This window comes from Lissotriton helveticus, chromosome 8, assembly GCF_964261635.1.
Source record: "Lissotriton helveticus chromosome 8, aLisHel1.1, whole genome shotgun sequence".
NCBI lineage: Eukaryota > Metazoa > Chordata > Amphibia > Caudata > Salamandridae > Lissotriton > Lissotriton helveticus.
This window is the reverse complement of record NC_136069.1, coordinates 902,301,059-902,320,337: the sequence shown is the minus strand read 5'-3', so window position 1 is coordinate 902,320,337 and position 19,279 is coordinate 902,301,059. Positions and strand designations below refer to the sequence as shown.

At 46.0% G+C, this 19,279-nt stretch overlaps 1 protein-coding gene across 2 annotated transcripts in view; it reads right to left on the bottom strand.

Moving 5' to 3' along the window:
• LOC144772977 (coagulation factor X-like) overlaps positions 1-19,279 on the bottom strand; it is a 381,158-nt gene that overhangs the window by 166,893 nt on the left and 194,986 nt on the right. For both annotated transcript variants that reach the window (XM_078657701.1, XM_078657700.1), the window contains 2 exons: positions 18,794-18,931; positions 1,306-1,472 (listed from right to left, as the gene is read on the bottom strand). In XM_078657701.1, coding sequence (XP_078513827.1) covers positions 1,306-1,472; positions 18,794-18,931 — 305 coding nt within the window. The remainder of the gene's footprint in view (positions 1-1,305; positions 1,473-18,793; positions 18,932-19,279) is intronic.

The window sequence follows — 19,279 nt, the reverse complement described above, 5'->3', positions numbered from 1 at the left end:
AATATGCAGGTAGGAAACACCCTAATATTTTTTTACCAGACTTCTTGCAAAGGTCAATAACTAACTTAGGCCCTCAGTTCATAGAAGGGCATACATTTATTTTATTAATGTGTTGCTAAAAAACTACAAATTTAATTTTTGCTAGCTGCAATGCAAGTCAGAGTAAGGATTTGATATCATTTCAAAGCAAGAGGCATGTTAAAGGAGGACAGAGGGCAGCGCTTGGCATTCAGACAGAATTGATTCTAGAGTTTGGCGGGCGGAACATAGAAGCACAGATCGCCAGCACCCTTGAAACTGCTGATGGTAGTGGTGAAAAGATGATGATTGACCTTGCAAATGTATCTTCACAAGTGGATTAGCTTTCATTTTGTGCAGCCTCTACACAGATATCACACTTCTGCATTTATGCTAAGGACACTTACATTTCAAATGTGCAGGACCAAGCCTGGATTTAGCGCTGGTGGTGCCCGGTCTGACAATCAGTGACCTCATTCTCCACCGATTCCCTAACTAGCACCCTCCAACAGTGCACCTCATTTCGCCATAGCCTCTCTCACATGCATTTCATTTGTTCCATAGCTTGACTCATACCTAAGTAGGGTAACAGAGCACTTTACAGACACTTCACTAACAGGGCAGACTGGCCATAGAGGGCACCGGGCGTTTCCCCGGTGTGCCGCTAGGGTGGGGGCCGGTTTTGGACAATGGGGCCGTTTTTGTTACCGGGGCTCAGAATATCGGCCCCCTGTAAAAAAATCAGTCGACACCGGCTCTCGCAAACTGCTCGGCTGCACCCCCCTTTATTCCGGAGGGGTGGCGCAGCCGAGCAGTTTGCCTGGGCCGGGTTCGGTTTCTAGTCCGGCCTTGTTCACAAACATTTTATACAGAGACAATGATCATACGTGTGTAAATCATAGTCTATATGAAATGTTTCGTAAGACAATGCAGTTTACTAGGTGTAGGAATCACATGCCACCCATACTAGTAGGCAATATATTTTAAGAGTGTTTGTTTTGGAGAAGCAGAAACTCAGGATTTAAAACGTGCCACAGCAATTTCAGTTGGCTTTACTAATGAGAATGTATTCCTACCCCAACGAAACCTTTTTAGCAACATTAGGATAATGAATGACTAAGGAAAAAACACAACGTTATAACCTATATCATGCAGTAGGCAATGCACCTCTTTGATTACAGCCCTGTGCAGGACATGAGCTTTATTTGAACCTTTTTTATGCATTCATTTTGATGCCATATCTGTCATACAAGCGGCCTAAAGATAAAAATAATAACAATCTTTTACCTCCCACGGACACTCGCCGGGTTTGCAGCCCATTGTCTTCTTTTGCCAGTAAAAGTCTGGGTCACGTGGATTAGGGTCGTCATTTTTGGGCCTGTCTTCAAAATGACTACTTGCAATTTTTGATCTTTCTTCATTTCGTTTATAAACTTTTCCACAAACAAATGTCTCTGAAACGGAACAAGACACATTGTAGGACATGCCCTGCATATTGCTTGTATTACAGGAAAATAACTTAGCACAAACAAAAAAACACATGATCTCGAAAAACTATTCAAATGCTCTGTGGTTGATATGTAAACTTATTGAATCTAAAGTTAAAGAGCATTATGTTTGACAACATTATATCGTTTAATTCAGATCTGTTAACTGAAACTTGCTGATCTTAACATGCTAATACATTCACACCTAATCAATTTAAGGCCAAGGTGATGTAGGGACTACAAATAAATGTAGAGCACCTTTCGATTGATTTTATCCTGGTGTCCAGCTACTAGCAACTGTTTCTTTTCGACAGCACAGCAATGTGGATTTTTTTTAAAGAATTTTCTCTCGTCGTAGGGACACATTTTGATTGGCCATATCTTGAGTTGTGCTATTCTGAAATATTACTAACCACAATATCATATTTAAGGAGGTTTCATGGGTGAAACTTCTTCGTAATAGAAATACACCTTTGGGAGATGTCAGTCAGACACTGACGGTTTGTGTTTTAATGCAAGTGTAACCATACGTAATAAAATGTACTTGAAATGATTTCACCTATTTACACCTTCACTTCATAACTTAATTGAAATTAATTTCTTCTATAAAGGTTTACATATGGCAATAGAGGTACTAGATGGCCATTGTCAATGCTTATGTTATTATGTACAGCAAATTACTTTATGTTACATTACAGTGGTGGTTTTCATGTTTGCATTTACTTGTCATAATATGTGACCTATTTTGTGAAAATATATCATTCCATTGCTTCAATCTATGTTACTTTACGTTATGAATCTATTCCGTAGTGAAAGAAATACCCAAATTGGGGACAAGAGCTCCAAAAACAAAAGACTGAAGTGAGACTTCTATTTATCGCAATCACAAATTGTAGGCATAGCCAATAGGTCTCGCTTTTTGGACCCTATAAGTATTTAGTTATGCAGCAGAATATGCTTGGTGCAACAACACCAACTGTTGCATGGCTAAACACTTATAAGGTCCCTAATGCGAGACCTATTGGCTATGCCAATGCTTGTTTAAAGGGGGGTCTCGAAACAGGTCTCTATCGGGCTCTGTTTTGTGCCCTGGCACAGGCAGTCTGTTTTTTCACACTGCAGAGACAGCAGAAACATCGATGTGCGACTGCTCACTTTCTTACTAGTGGAGAAGTTACGCCAGGTGAGTGTTGTAGGAGAAGGGAAATCCTTTAAAGAGAGCCATTTTCTCTCTAGATTTCCCTTCTCTTTTTGAAACTCAGGAGCAGCAACTTTGTCGTGGTCTCACCAGGGCTTTAAGTGGAAGCTTTTTCAATAATATACAAGCCATAGTTGCTGCTTATTTATCTTTTGGAATTAACAACCATTCGCAAAAACCAATAGTCCTGACTTCTTGTACGTACATTTCTTGTTGTATCAGATATGTGAATGCAATGACAGAAACAGCAAAATACAAGTCGCGTGGCACCTTATGCTAAGCACAGATTTTTAGCTTACGTGTTTTAAGCCACACCCTTAATTACAGTGGCCACGCCCCTTTGAAAGACCCCCTAGTTTTTTCATCCCACTTAAAGCCCTGTATAGGCTTGTCCAGTGAACCTACCAGCAAGCTCATATGTTGACGTTAGTGAACAGCACAGAGAATGACTGGCCCCATGAGAAATCCAGGCTATTCTGCTGTAGAGCTGAGGTCAGAGTCGAGGACTAAGCACTGAGGCCTTGTGCTTCTGTGACCAGGGGGGAGAAGCAGGCTGTTCTGTAAGTTCAGACTCTGCCCGTCACTGCTCATGAACCTAAGGCCTAAGTGCTTCAAATGCAGCAACGCAGGGACACAACCCAACCCCATCAGCCTTCGGTCAAAGGGGGCCCACACTCCTTCAGGATCATCCAATCCTACAGGGATCCCCATATAGGCAACAGTCATTTAATATCTGAGAGATATGGTAAACTAAGGGATCACATTCTACAGGGGGACATCATTTCGCGTTACGCAACGAGGATTGTTTGCCGAAGATTTTGCTTTAGACCATACTAATGCTACTGCTACCCACCTGGCCCAAGGTCCAGCACTGACCATAGAGTGTCGATATGAAGTATCCTTTGCTGTGACAAACTAATAGGTGCACGAAGGCCAAGCTGGAGGAGCCTATAGGGCGACCAACTTGAAAAGTGTTGGTTGCCCAAGGAGTTCTGCTGCTCGATTGACCAATCTCCCTTTGCGTTTTCTGCAGCACTTCCTGCAAAGATTCTCAGTGCTGCCCTGTATGCAGGGCTTTAAGTGGGTCGGGTCTCACCGGGTCTGAGCACCAGCAGTTCTTTTAAGGAGGTCTCGAAACGGGTAGCACAAATTTTTAGCTTACGTGTTTTCAAGCCATGCCATTATTTACATTGGCCACGCCCCCTTGAGAGACCCCCCAGTTTTGTCATCCCACTTAAAGTCCTGCCTGTATGGTATTTTGACAGTGCAGAGCAGGTTGAGTAATATCTTCAGTACTGCACATGGGGTCTTTACAGCAGGGCGTGGTCGACTCATCGCTGCTCACAGGCAACGGAGAGGCCCGGAGGCACCTGTGGGTCAGGGAGGCAACAAACTACGAACAGTGCAATTTACTTTCATGCACCGTGCACCTTTGAAAGTTACCTTTCAGTCTTTGCACTTTATTCGTGGAAAACATGGGAAACACTACAGAGTAAATGATTAGCGAGAATCAGGCAGGGGCGGTGAGTGACATTTGAAAGTGGTGTGGCGCAAAGTGATGAGCATACAGCACCGTAGCGAGCGAGCGTAGCGAGCGACCCCGAACCCCAAAAGGGGGGTTTGGGGGGATAACCCCCCCCTAGAAAATTTTGAAAAAAATGAAGAAAAATCGTGCATTTTCAAGCAAATTTGAGAAAGCAGGAAGGTTAATAAAGCAATTGTGAAAGTGCAGGCATTACAGTAATAGATGGCATAACATAGGTAGCTGCTTATTCAGAATAACCACAGAGCTTCATACATTCCGTCCTATTATGCTCTGGTGCTGAATTCAGCATCCCACACACAACTGACTGAACAGTAGACAATTGCTCAACCTCAGTGAATGACATAAATGTAAAAGTTCTACAGCTCACTCACACCCTCAACCACCCAAAATATAAACTGCAAAGAGTCGGTGGAAACTCAACTGCAATACTGTCATGGTCCTTTAATCCAACAGGTACAGTCACTAAGGACAACACAGAACAAATCTATAGGTCCATAGACCCATCAAAAAACAATTGACTACTGTGGCTTTTGTCTGTGGAAAGCCCAAACTGTGAAGAAAGCCAAGCATGTACTACCGAAACATCTGTGAGGCAGAAAGGGCCAATTCTAATTCTCATAACATAACACTTATTTACAACCCTGCTGTTTTACTATGTAACCTTTTTCGATATAGAAATGGGGTGTAGAAGATTATGGTAGTTATAAATAGTTGAGCTTTTTTGTTAGATATATAAAAGCGATAGAAAACGGAGCAAGGTTTTCTTATATGTTTTCTAATGTGACTGTTAAATTTTCATTTACTGCTTGTGAGATCTTTGTCAGAGAAAGTGAGAGAAATTAATAGGCGGAATTGAGGGGAAAGTTTTCTCCTCTACGTGTGGACTATAGTGGCACTCTCTGGCGAAGCACTGGCATTGGAGTGAGGGGCAATGTGAAGCTGTTTTTAGAAAGAAGGTCAGGTCAGATCATTGTAGGTGGTGGGTTACTGGCGCTAAAGAAATTCTCACAGTTTCAGGTTTTGATTTCAAGGGTCTCAGCAGGGCTGGCTCCCAGAAGAAGTGAAAGGGTAGAAAGGGTGGAGCGATGCCAGCTCGGAGCACTGGAAGGCGTGGATGCTCAGGGGGCATTGCCTGGCATAGGAGGACTTGACAATGTAAATTCAAGCTGTCAGCAGCCGCCGCTGCGACACCCGCCAGCCCCGGGTGTCGAGGAGCACACAGTGAAGCTTCCTTTTACGTTGTTTTTAGAGCAGATGATGGTGCATGGCAACGCAGGTGTGACTGGTCGAAGCAGCGTCTGGCAGCATCAGTGCCACACAGAGGGCGACAAACTGAAGCGTGCTCTTTGTAGGATATGGTGCCTCTGCAGTACAGGAGCCAGGGCAGGTGGCCGATTCCGGCCGCCACTGCAGTGCATGTGTCAGCCCTGAAGTGGGTGGCATGGGCAGTCTGGCCTTAGCAGCTGCAGCATTAGAGGTGCCCGCGATGGAGGGCGGAGGGAGAATGCTGTGACCTGTGCAGCCGCTGCAGCAATGTGTTCACCGGAGTGTGGTGCAGCTGCTGCAGGGCAAGTGCTGCCCCGATTAAGGGGGGGTAGAGAAGGGTCTGGTCATTGCAGCCATATTAATGCAGGTGTCAGTACACGTGCCATTCCTGCAGGAGGCCGCCATGGATAGTGGGATGACCTTTACAACCACTGCAGTACAGCTTGCTGCATTCAAAGCGCTGACGAAGTGTAGTGTGGCCCGTCAGCCGCTGCAGTACACGTGCCAGAATCTGAGGGGGTGTCAGGGTGTAGTGTGGCCCTTCAGCCGCTGCAGTACATGTGACAGTAGCAGTCGGGGTGTAGTGTGGCCCTCCAGCGCCAGCACCAGACGGGGTGTCATTCCGCATATATATTGCAGCAGTGCAACACAAGAAGCTCTTGTGATAAATCACCTTCCCAAATGTCATGCCACTTACTCGGTTATACTAAATAGCTTGAATGGCAAAGCTTTTAAGGTCACAATTACAAAGGGGTCATGATGGGACAGGGGCCTCTGTGCAGCAAATCAGGAGGGTTGTAAAAAGTAAAAGTACTACATCCCCACTCAGAGTATTTAACTCCTTCACACACCTTGCTATGCTGTACCAAGGGTAAACAAGCATTAGGAATGCATTAGGGCTCGGGTTTGTTTGAGTTAGAGATAATGGCACTGTAAATGGCAATGTGTTTTAGGCATGTGTTTTGGAGTGGAAGCATGTGGTGTGTGTTGGAGATATGCGTGTTGGATTGGAATGTTATCAATGGTGGCATGCTGCACTTTAACACATTATCTTTAAAAGGTAAAGTGCAGCATAGTGCGATAGGTACAATATTAATTGGTGTGTGCATTGATGGGTGGCCTTCTAATGTAATTAAACTGAAAATATGACTCTCTCCTACATTTCTCTGAACACGCACATCTACAAGTTCACCACAAGATGACTAGAGCAAGCATCCGAACCTCACATAAGAGATCAAAATACTTCCCACTACCCCACTATCTACAGGATACCATTATCCATGCATAACAGAGATGCAACTTAACCACATAGACAACACCTTGAGGTATCTTTGGCCCTATAAAAGCATAGGAAAACAATATACAAATAACCACTTTATTAACCACTGGTCTTGGGTACCAGAGTAGAGTGCTACTACCCGTTAAGAGTTCCAATGCATCGTCTGGGGTACTAAGCACAATATAAATGCAATTCGAGTACACAAATACGACAATATTAATTGTACACAATGTTGTGAAGAGGGAAATTACTACATTCATGCGGCTGCTCTTCTACAGGGAAATTTACCCCATCTGCACCCCATACAGACACCATTTCCCCTCCACCAGTTTTGCAGGGGTTCCCTTCCCATTCCCACCTTGGAAATGTATTTACCGTTGCCCTTAACTGGAGTACAAAGCAGTCAGTTTGCAGGATGTGATGGTGATGGGTAAAAGGTTTGAGAGTACCCACACAGCATTGCGCTGGTGGAAGTTCACAACATTAAACGAGTATCCCGCCGCAGAACGCCCATACCCGGCCCATGGAGTAAGAGTTTTACCTTCTCAGGATATATTACACATGGGTAAATGTATTTAAGAGTGCAGGCTAGCCTTTGATGAGGAACTAGCACAAGCTAAACAAGGCATGCTTGTGTAAGCTGAACACGGGATAAATTATATTTTGAAACGGTCTCTCTCATTAAAATAGACCTTTGCTATGAGCTAATGTTTACTTGAAAGTAACTGGCGTCTCCCATTTTCCCCTTGCATTATTATGCATAAAAATGCCGCCTTATGACAACATTCTAGAGAGGTTTCACTTTATTTGCATTGGAAGCCACAGTGGGGACAGACAGGTACAGTAATGTTGTATAACACTGATGTGGTCACGCAATACATGATTTACATATTTCGCACCATAAACCAAACGCTCTCGATGCTTGTTGCACTTATAGTAGATTGTATGGTGCAAGTTATAAACTAGTTTTTAAAATCTGTGCAAAAACTGCTCTTTACAGGTTTACATTCATGCAGGACAGAACCAGCCTTTCATCCTACTGAGACGAGATATACCAAGATCAAGTATAAAAGGCTGCCTGAGCTCTGCTACAATACAATTCAGGTTAACAGTAACAGATATCGGTAGCAAGTGCCCAGCTGCGAAGGGCCCACGTGGTACACCATTCCTTTGTGGACAGTCACTTCCTCGCCCACTGGAGTTGCCCAGGGACAGGGTTTGCTGGCATAGTTCCAGATATGACTCACTGTTGGGTGCGCAGCAATGAGAGAAGGGGAACTTCACATGTCACACCTCACGCGCCGGTGTAACACTAACCGCAGCCATTATTAAGGGAGCCAAAGCAGAGCTACACAAAGAGTAAACACTTGCTGCAGCAAAGCCACTTATTAGCGGAAAATCACGGATAAATTGCTCAAGACTAGGATCGCAAAGAAACTAGATCGCAAAGAAACTAGAATACACATGCAGCTTAACAACCCTTTGAAATCGGGGGTTACATTGCTGGACCCCTCTAAACACGGCAAATCGGCAATAACATATTCGTCAAAGGACTAACGAAAGGTCGGCCCTCTCTCATCATTGCAAAGTGTTGAGCTCAAGTCTTACCTGACATTAAAAAGAAAACGATTTTCATTGCAGGCCTGTCACACACAATAGTTACTCCCACAGAGCAGCACCCCATTATTTGTAGCCCTCCACGTATGTGCATTTAGGCTGCTTCTTTCTGCACCTTATTTAATCTTTTGTTTCTGCACAGCAGCATGGGAAGGCTCTCCGTTAGCACAGCTGTTCTCCCGACTTTCGATTTAGAGCGTGATTAAAAACAAGCATGTAAATCTTGTGCCTTTCTTTTATCAGCATGGCACCTGCTTTCATGTTTCACCATTAAGTGCCTTCGATTTTATCAGCAAGGAGCCCAATGGCTGGTTATCAGCACTACAAGTACTCCGGTATGTAAAGGCTCAGCCTACGTGCACGCCTCTTGTTTCTTTTCTTCTCCTCTCTTCGGCATCTTTGATGTTTCCCTTGTGGGTTCCTTTTGTGCGAGTTTGAGTCTCTTTTAACAAGTTCTTTTATTTGTTACTAGGTTATATTTTCAGCTAAGTAGTGACAACTGCAAAACAATTTGACACGAGAAACAGGACAGAGCTAAGATTTAAAGTTGGAATTGTGGTTTTAGTTTGTGCGGCATTGTGTTTCCTGTTGCCGTATTCTGTATTGCATGGAGTAGTCGCTCAGCGGACACACAGACAGAAGTGTTCATTTCTCTTCTGATCGGCAGATTTTTAAATACTGAGTACAATTCAAGCCAGACTGTTCAGATCTCGGCAGTAGGGCCTGTTTTTTTTTTTTTTTTTTTTTTTTTATTGGTCCACCCACCGTTTGAAAAGGTCTGTTATTACTGAGCAATGACCCTCCAGCAGGTCTCTCTAGCCCACTGCTCCCTCTGCAAACATGAAACAAACAGCAGGGAAGAGAGGCATTTCCAGAACTAGCTCATCCTCCTTCTCTTAATCTTGTTTCCAAAAGTGGCTTGTTCAGTCGTATGTCACTATGTCCGAGGAGCGTGCGGTGAGCAAAGAATATGCTGCAGCTTGTTCTGGCTATGGATGCAATGCTAGCAAAAAAATACACGTTCTTTTGGCCAACAGCGTTTTGCTATCACCGGAGCTTTAAGTTGGGTGGATTCTGCTAGTACTTGGCATGGACTGTATTAGAACTAGGACATTGAAACAGGCACTTGATTGGCCCTCTACTCTTGGCTTTCCAGATTCTTCTTTTTTATCAAGTTAATGTGCTGTAAAAATAAAATACATGCTGCTATGAAGCAGAGGACTGTTGTGGCAGTGAAAAGTTCCCAGCTCCACTGCAAGCTCACTGAATGCTCTGGGGCATGTCTGCACACACTGTGGTCCCTGCAGGCTGCCAGAACTCTGGCAGAGACACACTTCTAGGTACCGATGGGCTAGACAGTGTATTTTGATCCTTCTACCTTGCCTGGTCTCTTGACAGTGCTCTGTCAGTCCTCAGTGCCTGTTACACACACACACACACACATTACAGTCACTGCACTGAACTACTTTCACTACCTTCTACCCCTCCTCACACACTACGCACTACCACTTTCCTACACTTCACGTTGGTCACTATATTATATCATACCCTATCCCTACAAACTACCACTGTTAAAGAAATGTACTACCATTCGCATACCTGTCAGTACCTAAACTCTCCCACCATCCGCACTCGACCACCGTTACTACACTAGATCACTACCCACACCCTTTCCCTCAGTTCTCTCACTCTAGTTTCCTCCACGTAATCCCTTGTTTTATCAGAGCACTCCCTGTCAGGGGACATCTCTGTGGCCACTGCCTCAACCCTCCACAGATGCATCTGTGCCATAAGGGCGAAAGGTATATTTGCCTTGCCTGTGTAAAATGTGCCATATGATGCCTGCATGAAACATGGCATGCTTGCTTAAAATGGCCCTGTGTAACATGGGCTTCTGCCCTGCTAGTGTCAAGTGTGTATCCACTTGTCATCCACGTAAAATAGGTCTCTAACCTGCCTCTCTGCATTATACATCTGTCCTGCTTGTGTGGCGGTCACATATGCACTATTTGTGTGAAGTGCCCCTCTGTCCTGTCCGTGTGAAGTGCCCCTCTGTCCTGTCTGTTAAATCTTCTTTCGCCCTGCCTAGGGAAAATGCACTATGTCCCATTTGAAATGTACCCTAGGTCTACCTTTGTGAAATTCACATGCTCTCCTATCCTGCTCTAGTGTAATTTGCGTCCACTCTACACGTGTCTAACCTGCCGTGTGGAGAGTACGTCTGTATAGTTCTGTTCTGTCTTTTGTTTCTACCACGTTAATGGCAACAAATCTGCCCTGAGTATATGAAAAGGGCCTCCCCACTGCTGCATTCTCGGCTGTCCCTCTGTTCATTTGATTGATCAGGACCCTGCAGTTCCAGTCCCTGGGGTTCACTATTATAGGCCTTTCCACTGGTGCACTTCAAGCAGGTGGCACTTGCAGACAGAGGGCATCACTTTAACTCAGCTCATGCTGGCCTGCATCGCAGTCATTAAGGAGAGACCCCCCTCCACATTTCCATCCCAGCACTCTGCTGTGCCCCCTAACGGAGCTCCTCCCTCTGGGTATAAGGAGGGGAATATGGTGTAAAATGGCAAGCAGGGTGCAGTGGCTCCATGAAGTGGGCAGCCATTCTTGACTGTTAAAGCAGCGCTTTTCTGCATTAAGTAACATTGCTGGCATCTTCCGCACCCTGCAGCTCGTGATGGAGAGCGGTGCCGCTGTAAACCTAGCCCCAGCAGACTCTGGGGGTCTTTCCTAGGACCCTCTTTTTCTTCACTCATTTTCCCTGATAGGTGCATATTTTCATAGAAAAAATATCTCGGCTAAATTACAACAGCTGGTGTTTGGGGCAGAGCTACACAAAGAGTAAACACTTGCTGCAGCAAAGCCACTTATTAGCGGAAAATCACGGATAAATTGCTCAAGACTAGGATCGCAAAGAAACTAGAATACACTGTCACATGCAGCTTAACAACCCTTTGAAATCGGGGGTTACATTGCTGGACCCCTCTAAACACGGCAAATCGGCAATAACATATTCGTCAAAAGGACTAACGAAAGGTCGCCCTCTCTCATCATTGCAAAGTGTTGAGCTCTAGTCTTACCTGACATTAAAAAGAAAACGATTTTCATTGCAGGCCTGTCACACACAATAGTTACATTTGCTGACCAGTTCTCTTGAGCAATTAGAGAATGTTTCCTTCGAAACTGCACATAATTGCCCTCGGTTGTCAACGACATTAAAGGAAATGGATGTAGTGCACCTTCATCACTGTTGTATTCACGACCCCGTGCACCGCAAAATGGCCAATCACTGCATGACTACATGAAGTCACACACAGTGATTGGCCATTATGCAGTGTGTGTGCACCACCCATGAGCGGCATCCAATAATGGATTGCCCTGCGGTGACCGGCCAATCCTGGCGCTGCAAGCAGCGCCAGGATTGGCTAGGGGGGCTCATGAATGCTCGCCCTGTGTCGCCTTCGTAAAGCCGGGGGCTGCGGCCAGCTTAAAAAAGCACCCCTCTATGGGGGAACACTGATGCGCATGCGTGGGCAAGTTTCTGCCCCACGCATCAATTGCGCGCTAGATACCTTGGCTGGCTGTCTGCTGCTGCAGCTGAGTGTGTCACGTGGTCGTGGACAGCCACTCAAGCTGTGCAGCAGACCAGACCAGCCCCCCTGCACTCCCCACTCCTGGATAACTCGGGTGCTTCCCGGATTCCCGGCGGCGCTCGCTCGAACTTTGTTTTTAACGAAACAGTGAGTCACCAGTTTGTTTTATTAATGCAGCAGCGCGTCCATGGGGCTTGTGGGGCTACGCCCCTACGCCCCAATGGACGCACCGCTGCTGGAATCAGGATTGACGCAACTGAGAGAAGGGCGGAGAGTGCCTCCGGGGATAATTCACCTGAGTTCCTGCAGTAGGAGGTTGTACAGCTGTCATCCGTGTTAATGGGTCACTGTAACATGAAGTAAACAAGCCAGACCCTGTCGTTATGAGTACATCCACAGAGGGAGAGGGCATTTGATGAACCAGCCAATCAAGGTCTGGTGTTGCGGGTGGAGGAGCGGGTGCCCTTTCCTCCAGAAATATTTTATTAGTATTTGCCATTGCCGTAAGGAAGAAACTGCAGTTTTGAATTTCCACTTCTGGGTAAACAAGCCTTTTGGACCCGCAGAGACCGCACCAACGGAGTCGGAGGAGGAATCGCCATTGTCCACAAGAACAGCATCTGGGTCTCGACTAGCACCGATGATGCGCTCAGCACCGCCGAACACATGCATTTCCAGATCCACACAGACCCCAACTCCACTCTCAGAGGCACCCTCATCTACCGACCCCCCGGACCCCGCCCCCAGTTCAGCGACTCCATCGCCAGCTTCATCAGCACACAAGCCCTGACCTCCACCGACTACAACCTCCTCAGAGACCTGAACTTTCACCTTGAGAACAACAATGACAACAACTTCACAACCCTGATCGATAACCTCGCCATACTCGGACTGAGACAACTCGTCACAATGCCCACCCACTCCGCCGGCCACATGCTTGACCCCGTCTTCTCCTCAAGCCCGCACGTCTCTGTCAGCCACATCACCAAACTCCTCTGGATCGACCACCGCTGCATCCACTTCACCTTCCAGAAACCCACCACACACTACCGCACCCAACAGATCCCCCGCCGCCGCTGGAGCAAAATCACCGAAGACCAACTACATGCAAACCTCGCTCTCACCCACCCACTGAACCCTCCAACACCGACGTCGCTGCCCACAACCACAGACACTGGATCGAGGACTGCGCCAACACCCTCGCCCCGCTGAAGAAACCCCCCCAGAGAGACACCAGCAAGAGGACCAGCTGGTTCACCGCAGAACTCCTAGATTCCAAGCAACCCTGCCGGAAACTAGAGAAGAAATGGCACAGTGAACAAACTCCAGACAACCAGGCAGCACACAAGGATGCCATCCTCAACCACCACCACCTCATCAGGGTTGCCAAGAAGACCTCCTTCAAAGACCGCCTCGACAACAATGCACATGACAGCAAGGAGCTCTTCAACATCATGAAGGAACTCTCCAACCCCAGCTCCAACCCCAACGACATCTCGCCGTCGCAAGCCCTTTGGGACTCCCTCGCCACCTTCTTCCACCGCAAAATAGCAGACATCCACGACAGCTTCAACACCCAGACATCTCCAACAGACAGCAACACAACAGACCCTCCGCACACCATCGACCACGTCCCCTTGCTAGCCTGGGCCAGCGTGAGCGTCGATGACACCATCAAGACCATGAGCACAATCCACTCCGGCATTCCGTCTAACCAATTCCCGAAACCACGTCTTCAACAAAGGAAGCAGCTCCATCACACCCCACCTACGCAGCGTCATCAATCTCTCCCTTGAGACCGTGACCTTCCCAGAGAGCTGGAAGCACGCCAAGATCAAGGCCCTACTCAAAAAACCCAAGGCAGATCCAAGAGACCTCAAGAACTTCCGACCCATCTCTCTGCTCCCCTTCCCAGCCAAGGTCATCGAGAAAATCGTTAACAGACAGCTAACCCGATACCTCCAAGAGAACAGAATCCTGGACCCTTCACAGTCAGGGTTCCGCAGCAACCACAGCACCGAGACCGCCCTCTTCGCCGCCACCGATGACATCAGGACCCTGCTAGACAATGGGGAGACTGCAGCACTCATCCTCCTAGACCTCTACGCCGCCTTCAACACCGTCTGCCACCGCACACTACGCGCACGCATCCACGCCGCAGGGATCCGAGAAAAGGCTCTGGAATGGACCACCTCCTTCCTCTCAGGCAGAACCCAGAGCGTCCGCCTCCCCCCGTTCCGTTCCGATGCCTCCGAGATCATCTGCGGCGTACCCCAATGATCCTCCCTCAGCCCAACACTGTTCAACAATTCCATGGCCCCGCTTGCACACGTCGCCTGACAACACGATCTCAACATATTCTCCTACCCCAAGGACACTCAACTGATCCTCTCCCTCACCAAGGATCCCATCACGGCCAAAGCCAACCTCCATGAAGGAATGAAGGCCGTCGCTGACTTGATGAAGATCAGCCGTCTGAAGCTGAACTCGGACAAATCGGAGGTCCTCATCCTCGGCTCCAACCCGTCAGCCTGGGACTTCTCCTGGTGGCCAACTGCTCTGGGGGCAGCCCCGACCCCTACCGACCACGCACACAACCTGGGAATCATCCTCGACTCAACGCTCTCAATGACCAAGCAAGTCAAGGCCGTCTCCTTCTCCTGCTTCAACACCCTCTGCATGCTCCGCAAGATCTATAGATGGATCCCGACAGATACAAGAAAAACAGTCACCCAGGCCCTCGTCAGCAGCAGACTCGACTACGGAAATGCCCTCTACGTGGGAGCCCCGACCAAGCTCATCAATCGACTACAACGCATCCAAAACGCCTCGGCACGACTGACCCTCGATGTACCACGACACAGCCACATCACCCCCACCTGAGAAACCTGCACTGTCTCCCCGTCAACAAGAGGATATCCTTCAAGCTCCTCATCCATGCACACAAGGCACTCCACAAGACCAGCCCAACCAACCTCAACAGACGGCTCTCCTTCTACACCCCCAACCACCAGCTACGCTCCGCCGACCTCTCGCTACCGTCCCGCGCATCCGAAGAACAACCACCTGCGGGAGAGCCTTCACCCACCTCGCCGCCAAGAAATATAACACCCTCCCACTGAGCCTACGACAGACCCAAGACCTGCTGACCTTCAGGAGGACACTAAAGACCTGGCTGTTCGATCAGTAGTGGCCCCCACCTCCCCCCAGCACCTTGAGACCCTCGTGGGTATGTAGTGCGCTTAATGGTTCCTAGTGTTCACATTAGTGCTGTTGATAAAGGAGGTAGCACTATCTGTGTCTCCCTGCCACACAATAAACACATTGTCTATATATCTTAGATAGTGTTTTTCATGTTTAGCACACACCTCTGTGTGCCACTCTGAGATCCTGCTCCTCCCACCAGTCTACCATCAAACAGGTGTAGCTGGGAGAGAAGCAGGCTCCCACATTCAAGTGGTCTTGTGTCCATATAATGTTTGACTGCCAAAAGTCCTGTGCTGTGGAATGTTCAATGCATGTATATAGGGACTCTATGTCCAGAGTTTTAAGTAGCATATCTGCAGACCTTTTAATGTCGTTCAGTTTCTTTAGGAAATCTCCTGTGTCCTTCACATATGTGGGGAGCTTTTTGACCATAGGTTACAAAAAAATCCACATATTGGGAAATATGCTCCCCCATGCGGTTGATAGTTGAGATGATCGGTCGACCTGGAATTGGATTAATGTTCTTGTGAGTCTTCGGGATGAAATATATAGTTGGAACCGTTGGGTATTCCATTCATAGATATTTCAATTACTCTACTGATATTAATTCATTTCTAAAAATCGTGAGCAGACCATTCCATCGCCATTTGCTCATTAGATTTAGGTTCAACATAATCCAATACTCCCTGGGTGATTTTCCTGTGTGGGGTGTTCCCGATGAGTCTACCCCGTGTAGCTGTGATAACTTTTCTGAGCAAACCCTCATGCACTTTGTCATGTTTTGTAGCCATTACAAAGAGAGTAGATTGAGGTTCTTGGCACCCATTTTAAGAGATGCAGGTTTCGTCCAGGTACGGCCTGCTCTACTTTATCTCCAGTTATTAGGTAGTACCAGGACAATCTTCGGGGTTGCTAGCTTCCTGGTCGCAGCTATGCGTACAAGGACCAGGACGCTATCCCCGAGACAACTGGAAGGGTGACCTTATCATCCTGTATTCCTGCTATTGACTTTTTAACCATTTTTAACTTTTTAAACTGTGTATGATTTATACCGATGTGAACCTTTATACGTATGTACAGTGGATACCTTGACAGATTTGAACCCTCGATTGTTTTTTAACTTCATGAACTTTGTTAAAATTGTAATCAATTTTTATTATATGTCGTTTGTTGCTTTTATGATTTTAAATGCAATCGAATAAAGCTTGTTCTGACTGACTGACAATTCATTTCTTTTATATTGATATAGCTTTTGGTCAGGAATTACTTTGCCTTGTATTCCACCCATAGATATTTCAATTACTCTACTGATATTAATCCATTTCTTTTATATTATTATAGCTTTTGGTCAGGAATTCCCTTGCCTTGTTGTATTCTTTAATAGTTGATTTTTCGTAGCATTTTTGGTCTGTTAGTTGCCTTTTTGCTTCTTTCACATACTCTGTTTTAGGCCAAATTACGATGTTGCCACCTTTGTCTGATTGCATAATTACCACCTCATGATTGTCCTTCAATTTCTTCATTAGTTTAGCGTACTCTATTTCTTTATACTTTTTGTTTTGTTGTTTTCATTTTACTTTGTGGTAGAGTTGTTTGATATCGTCTATCACTCTCTCATGAAGGATATCAATGGAATCTTTGCGCATCATCGGAATGAACGTCGATTTTGCTTTGAAAGGACTACTTCCTGCCCCTTGTTGTACAATATCCATTTCTTGAAGTTACTCCTGAGTGGAATTCTCATTGTCATATGATGTTTTATTATATAGTTCTTGTACTGTCAATAGGGAAGAAATATCTGACGCTTGTAGGTTGCTTTTGGTGTCTTGCTGTCTCTGTTGCTCAATTTTGTGAAGTAGTGTGGCTCACTGGTTAGAGGCGGCAGACCCGAGAGCAGAGGACGGCCCGGGACCAGGGTTCGATTCCCGGCGCGGCAGGTTTCTGGACCAGGGTCAGCGGACTCGATAATTCTCTCGCCTCGGTGCCCACTCTGATCAGCGTTCACACTCGGCAACTCTGGGCATTAGCTTGCCTCATCTTCACTAACGGCCCCACCAGACCGCCGGGGATGCCTGGTCTCACCCTGGAGATACCCATTAAGGGACCATCTCTCAGGGAAGCCAGGAAGGGTTTCGCAGCGGTCGAAGCGCCTTGGGACCCTACGGGTAAGTAGTGCGCTATATAAATGCCTATACATTTACATTTACATACATTTACATTTACACCATCAAGATCTGTTTTTTCAGCGTTTGTAAGTGTTAATGATGAAAGATTAATAATGGTATTGTCTTCTATGTTTGTCATTCGCGCCAGTATTTTCTTTTAGTTTTTTTATTTGTTCTTTTTGCGTCTTTCTCTCCTTCTGACGTTTTTTCGAAATTTTGGCTGTTTCGTTTGCTTCCGTGGCCTTAGTATATTGCGGCGTTCCAAGGCTAAAAAATCGACTTCCTCAGCTAGATGTAATAATGCTGCTTCTGCTGTTCTGCTAGCGTAGCTGGTGCTACCGCTTTCTGAGCCTATATCGCTAGTTACAGAGTCTACCTCTGAGATTGACGTTGTGTCCTTTGCTGTGCCTGTTGGATGTTTTGGGTGGAGTCTATGCCTTGTTTGGATTTGGCATTCAATCTTATCCTTTTGGCATTCGCATATTTGTGGGCATACGTGTAAATCTGACCCTGTTCATAATTTGCTTGATCAATGTGCAAACTTGTGTATTTTGTGAAGTTTAATCTTGTCTTCCTGCTTCTTTAGGCGCTCTTCTATTTCTTTCTTGTTTTGGTTATGTAATCACTTGGCTCTAATTTGCTGATTTGTTCGTTAATTTTGGCAATTTCCTTCATTAGCTCTAATCGGTCTATCTCCGTGTACTTAATGAGAATGCATACAAGATTCATTGATGCTGCAAGGTTACTCTCCCCCATTCCTTTAACATGTTAGGGTTTGGGTTGTTGGAGCTGGGTACTAAAAGAATCCTGAGGCCCCGCGGTACTCGTCCCACTTCCTTGTACTTGGTTAGTGACTTGTTTTCCCACCACTTAGTGACTTTGCTTTTCATGCATTATTCTAAATTCTTCAATAGAGTTTTCGCATCTCCGCCCTTGTTGTTACTATTTGTGTTAACATGCACATCTTGTCCACTTGCAGGGATATCGGGCAAATTATTGAATAGTTCATCGGCTGTTGCTTCTCTTTCTCGGACTACTTCCGCTGACATACTTGGCTTACTGTGTGCGCCTTCTGGCGGTACCTGCCACACCTCCCAACCTACGCAAATGCTGCTCAGCACTCACCGCCTTGTTTTTCAACACTGTTGCTGATTAACGACTTGAGTTTGTTTAGAGCTTGACAAAATAAATAATAATTTTTTCTCAAATGTTCAAAATATTTTACATTTAAATTATATTGCTATTTTCAGAACTGACACACATATTCCATTTCACAAGAAGCAGTCACAAACACCTTTACAGTCAAACCAATGAGATGCTAGACGATCTGAACACACTTTACCGACGATCTTCCAAGCACAGCAAACTCAAGGTGAGATGAATGTGAAATTAAAAACTCTCTCCTTACCATTTGGGTTGCATGATTTCTGGTTTGCTCCTAAGGTATAGCCTGAGCTGCAAGAACATTGAACTCGATTTTGTTCCTTTGACGGTGAGCAAAACTGCTCACAGTGACCATTGTATGAATTGCATGACTCAAAGATCACTGAAAGAGAAAATGTAGACTAGTTTAACAAAAATAATTGTGGTTTAGCAACCAACTAATGCAAGATACCACCATTGTTACCATTCCACCAGCTTTGCAAAAGCCATAATAATTCTACCTCTGATTAAGGGTACATTACACTGTCATACGCCCTCTATGTCCCAGTCCTTACAGTGTGAGATAGGCCCACCCTCCCAAGACACACATTTTTACAAGCCTGTAAATTCATAAAGCACATCATGATAGTCCTTCTACCCTTGCACTGACAATACACCAGCATAAAACCTCTTCTCCCCCCTATGGCATTCCTGTACTTACCATCCTTAAATATTGTATTGGAGGACAGGG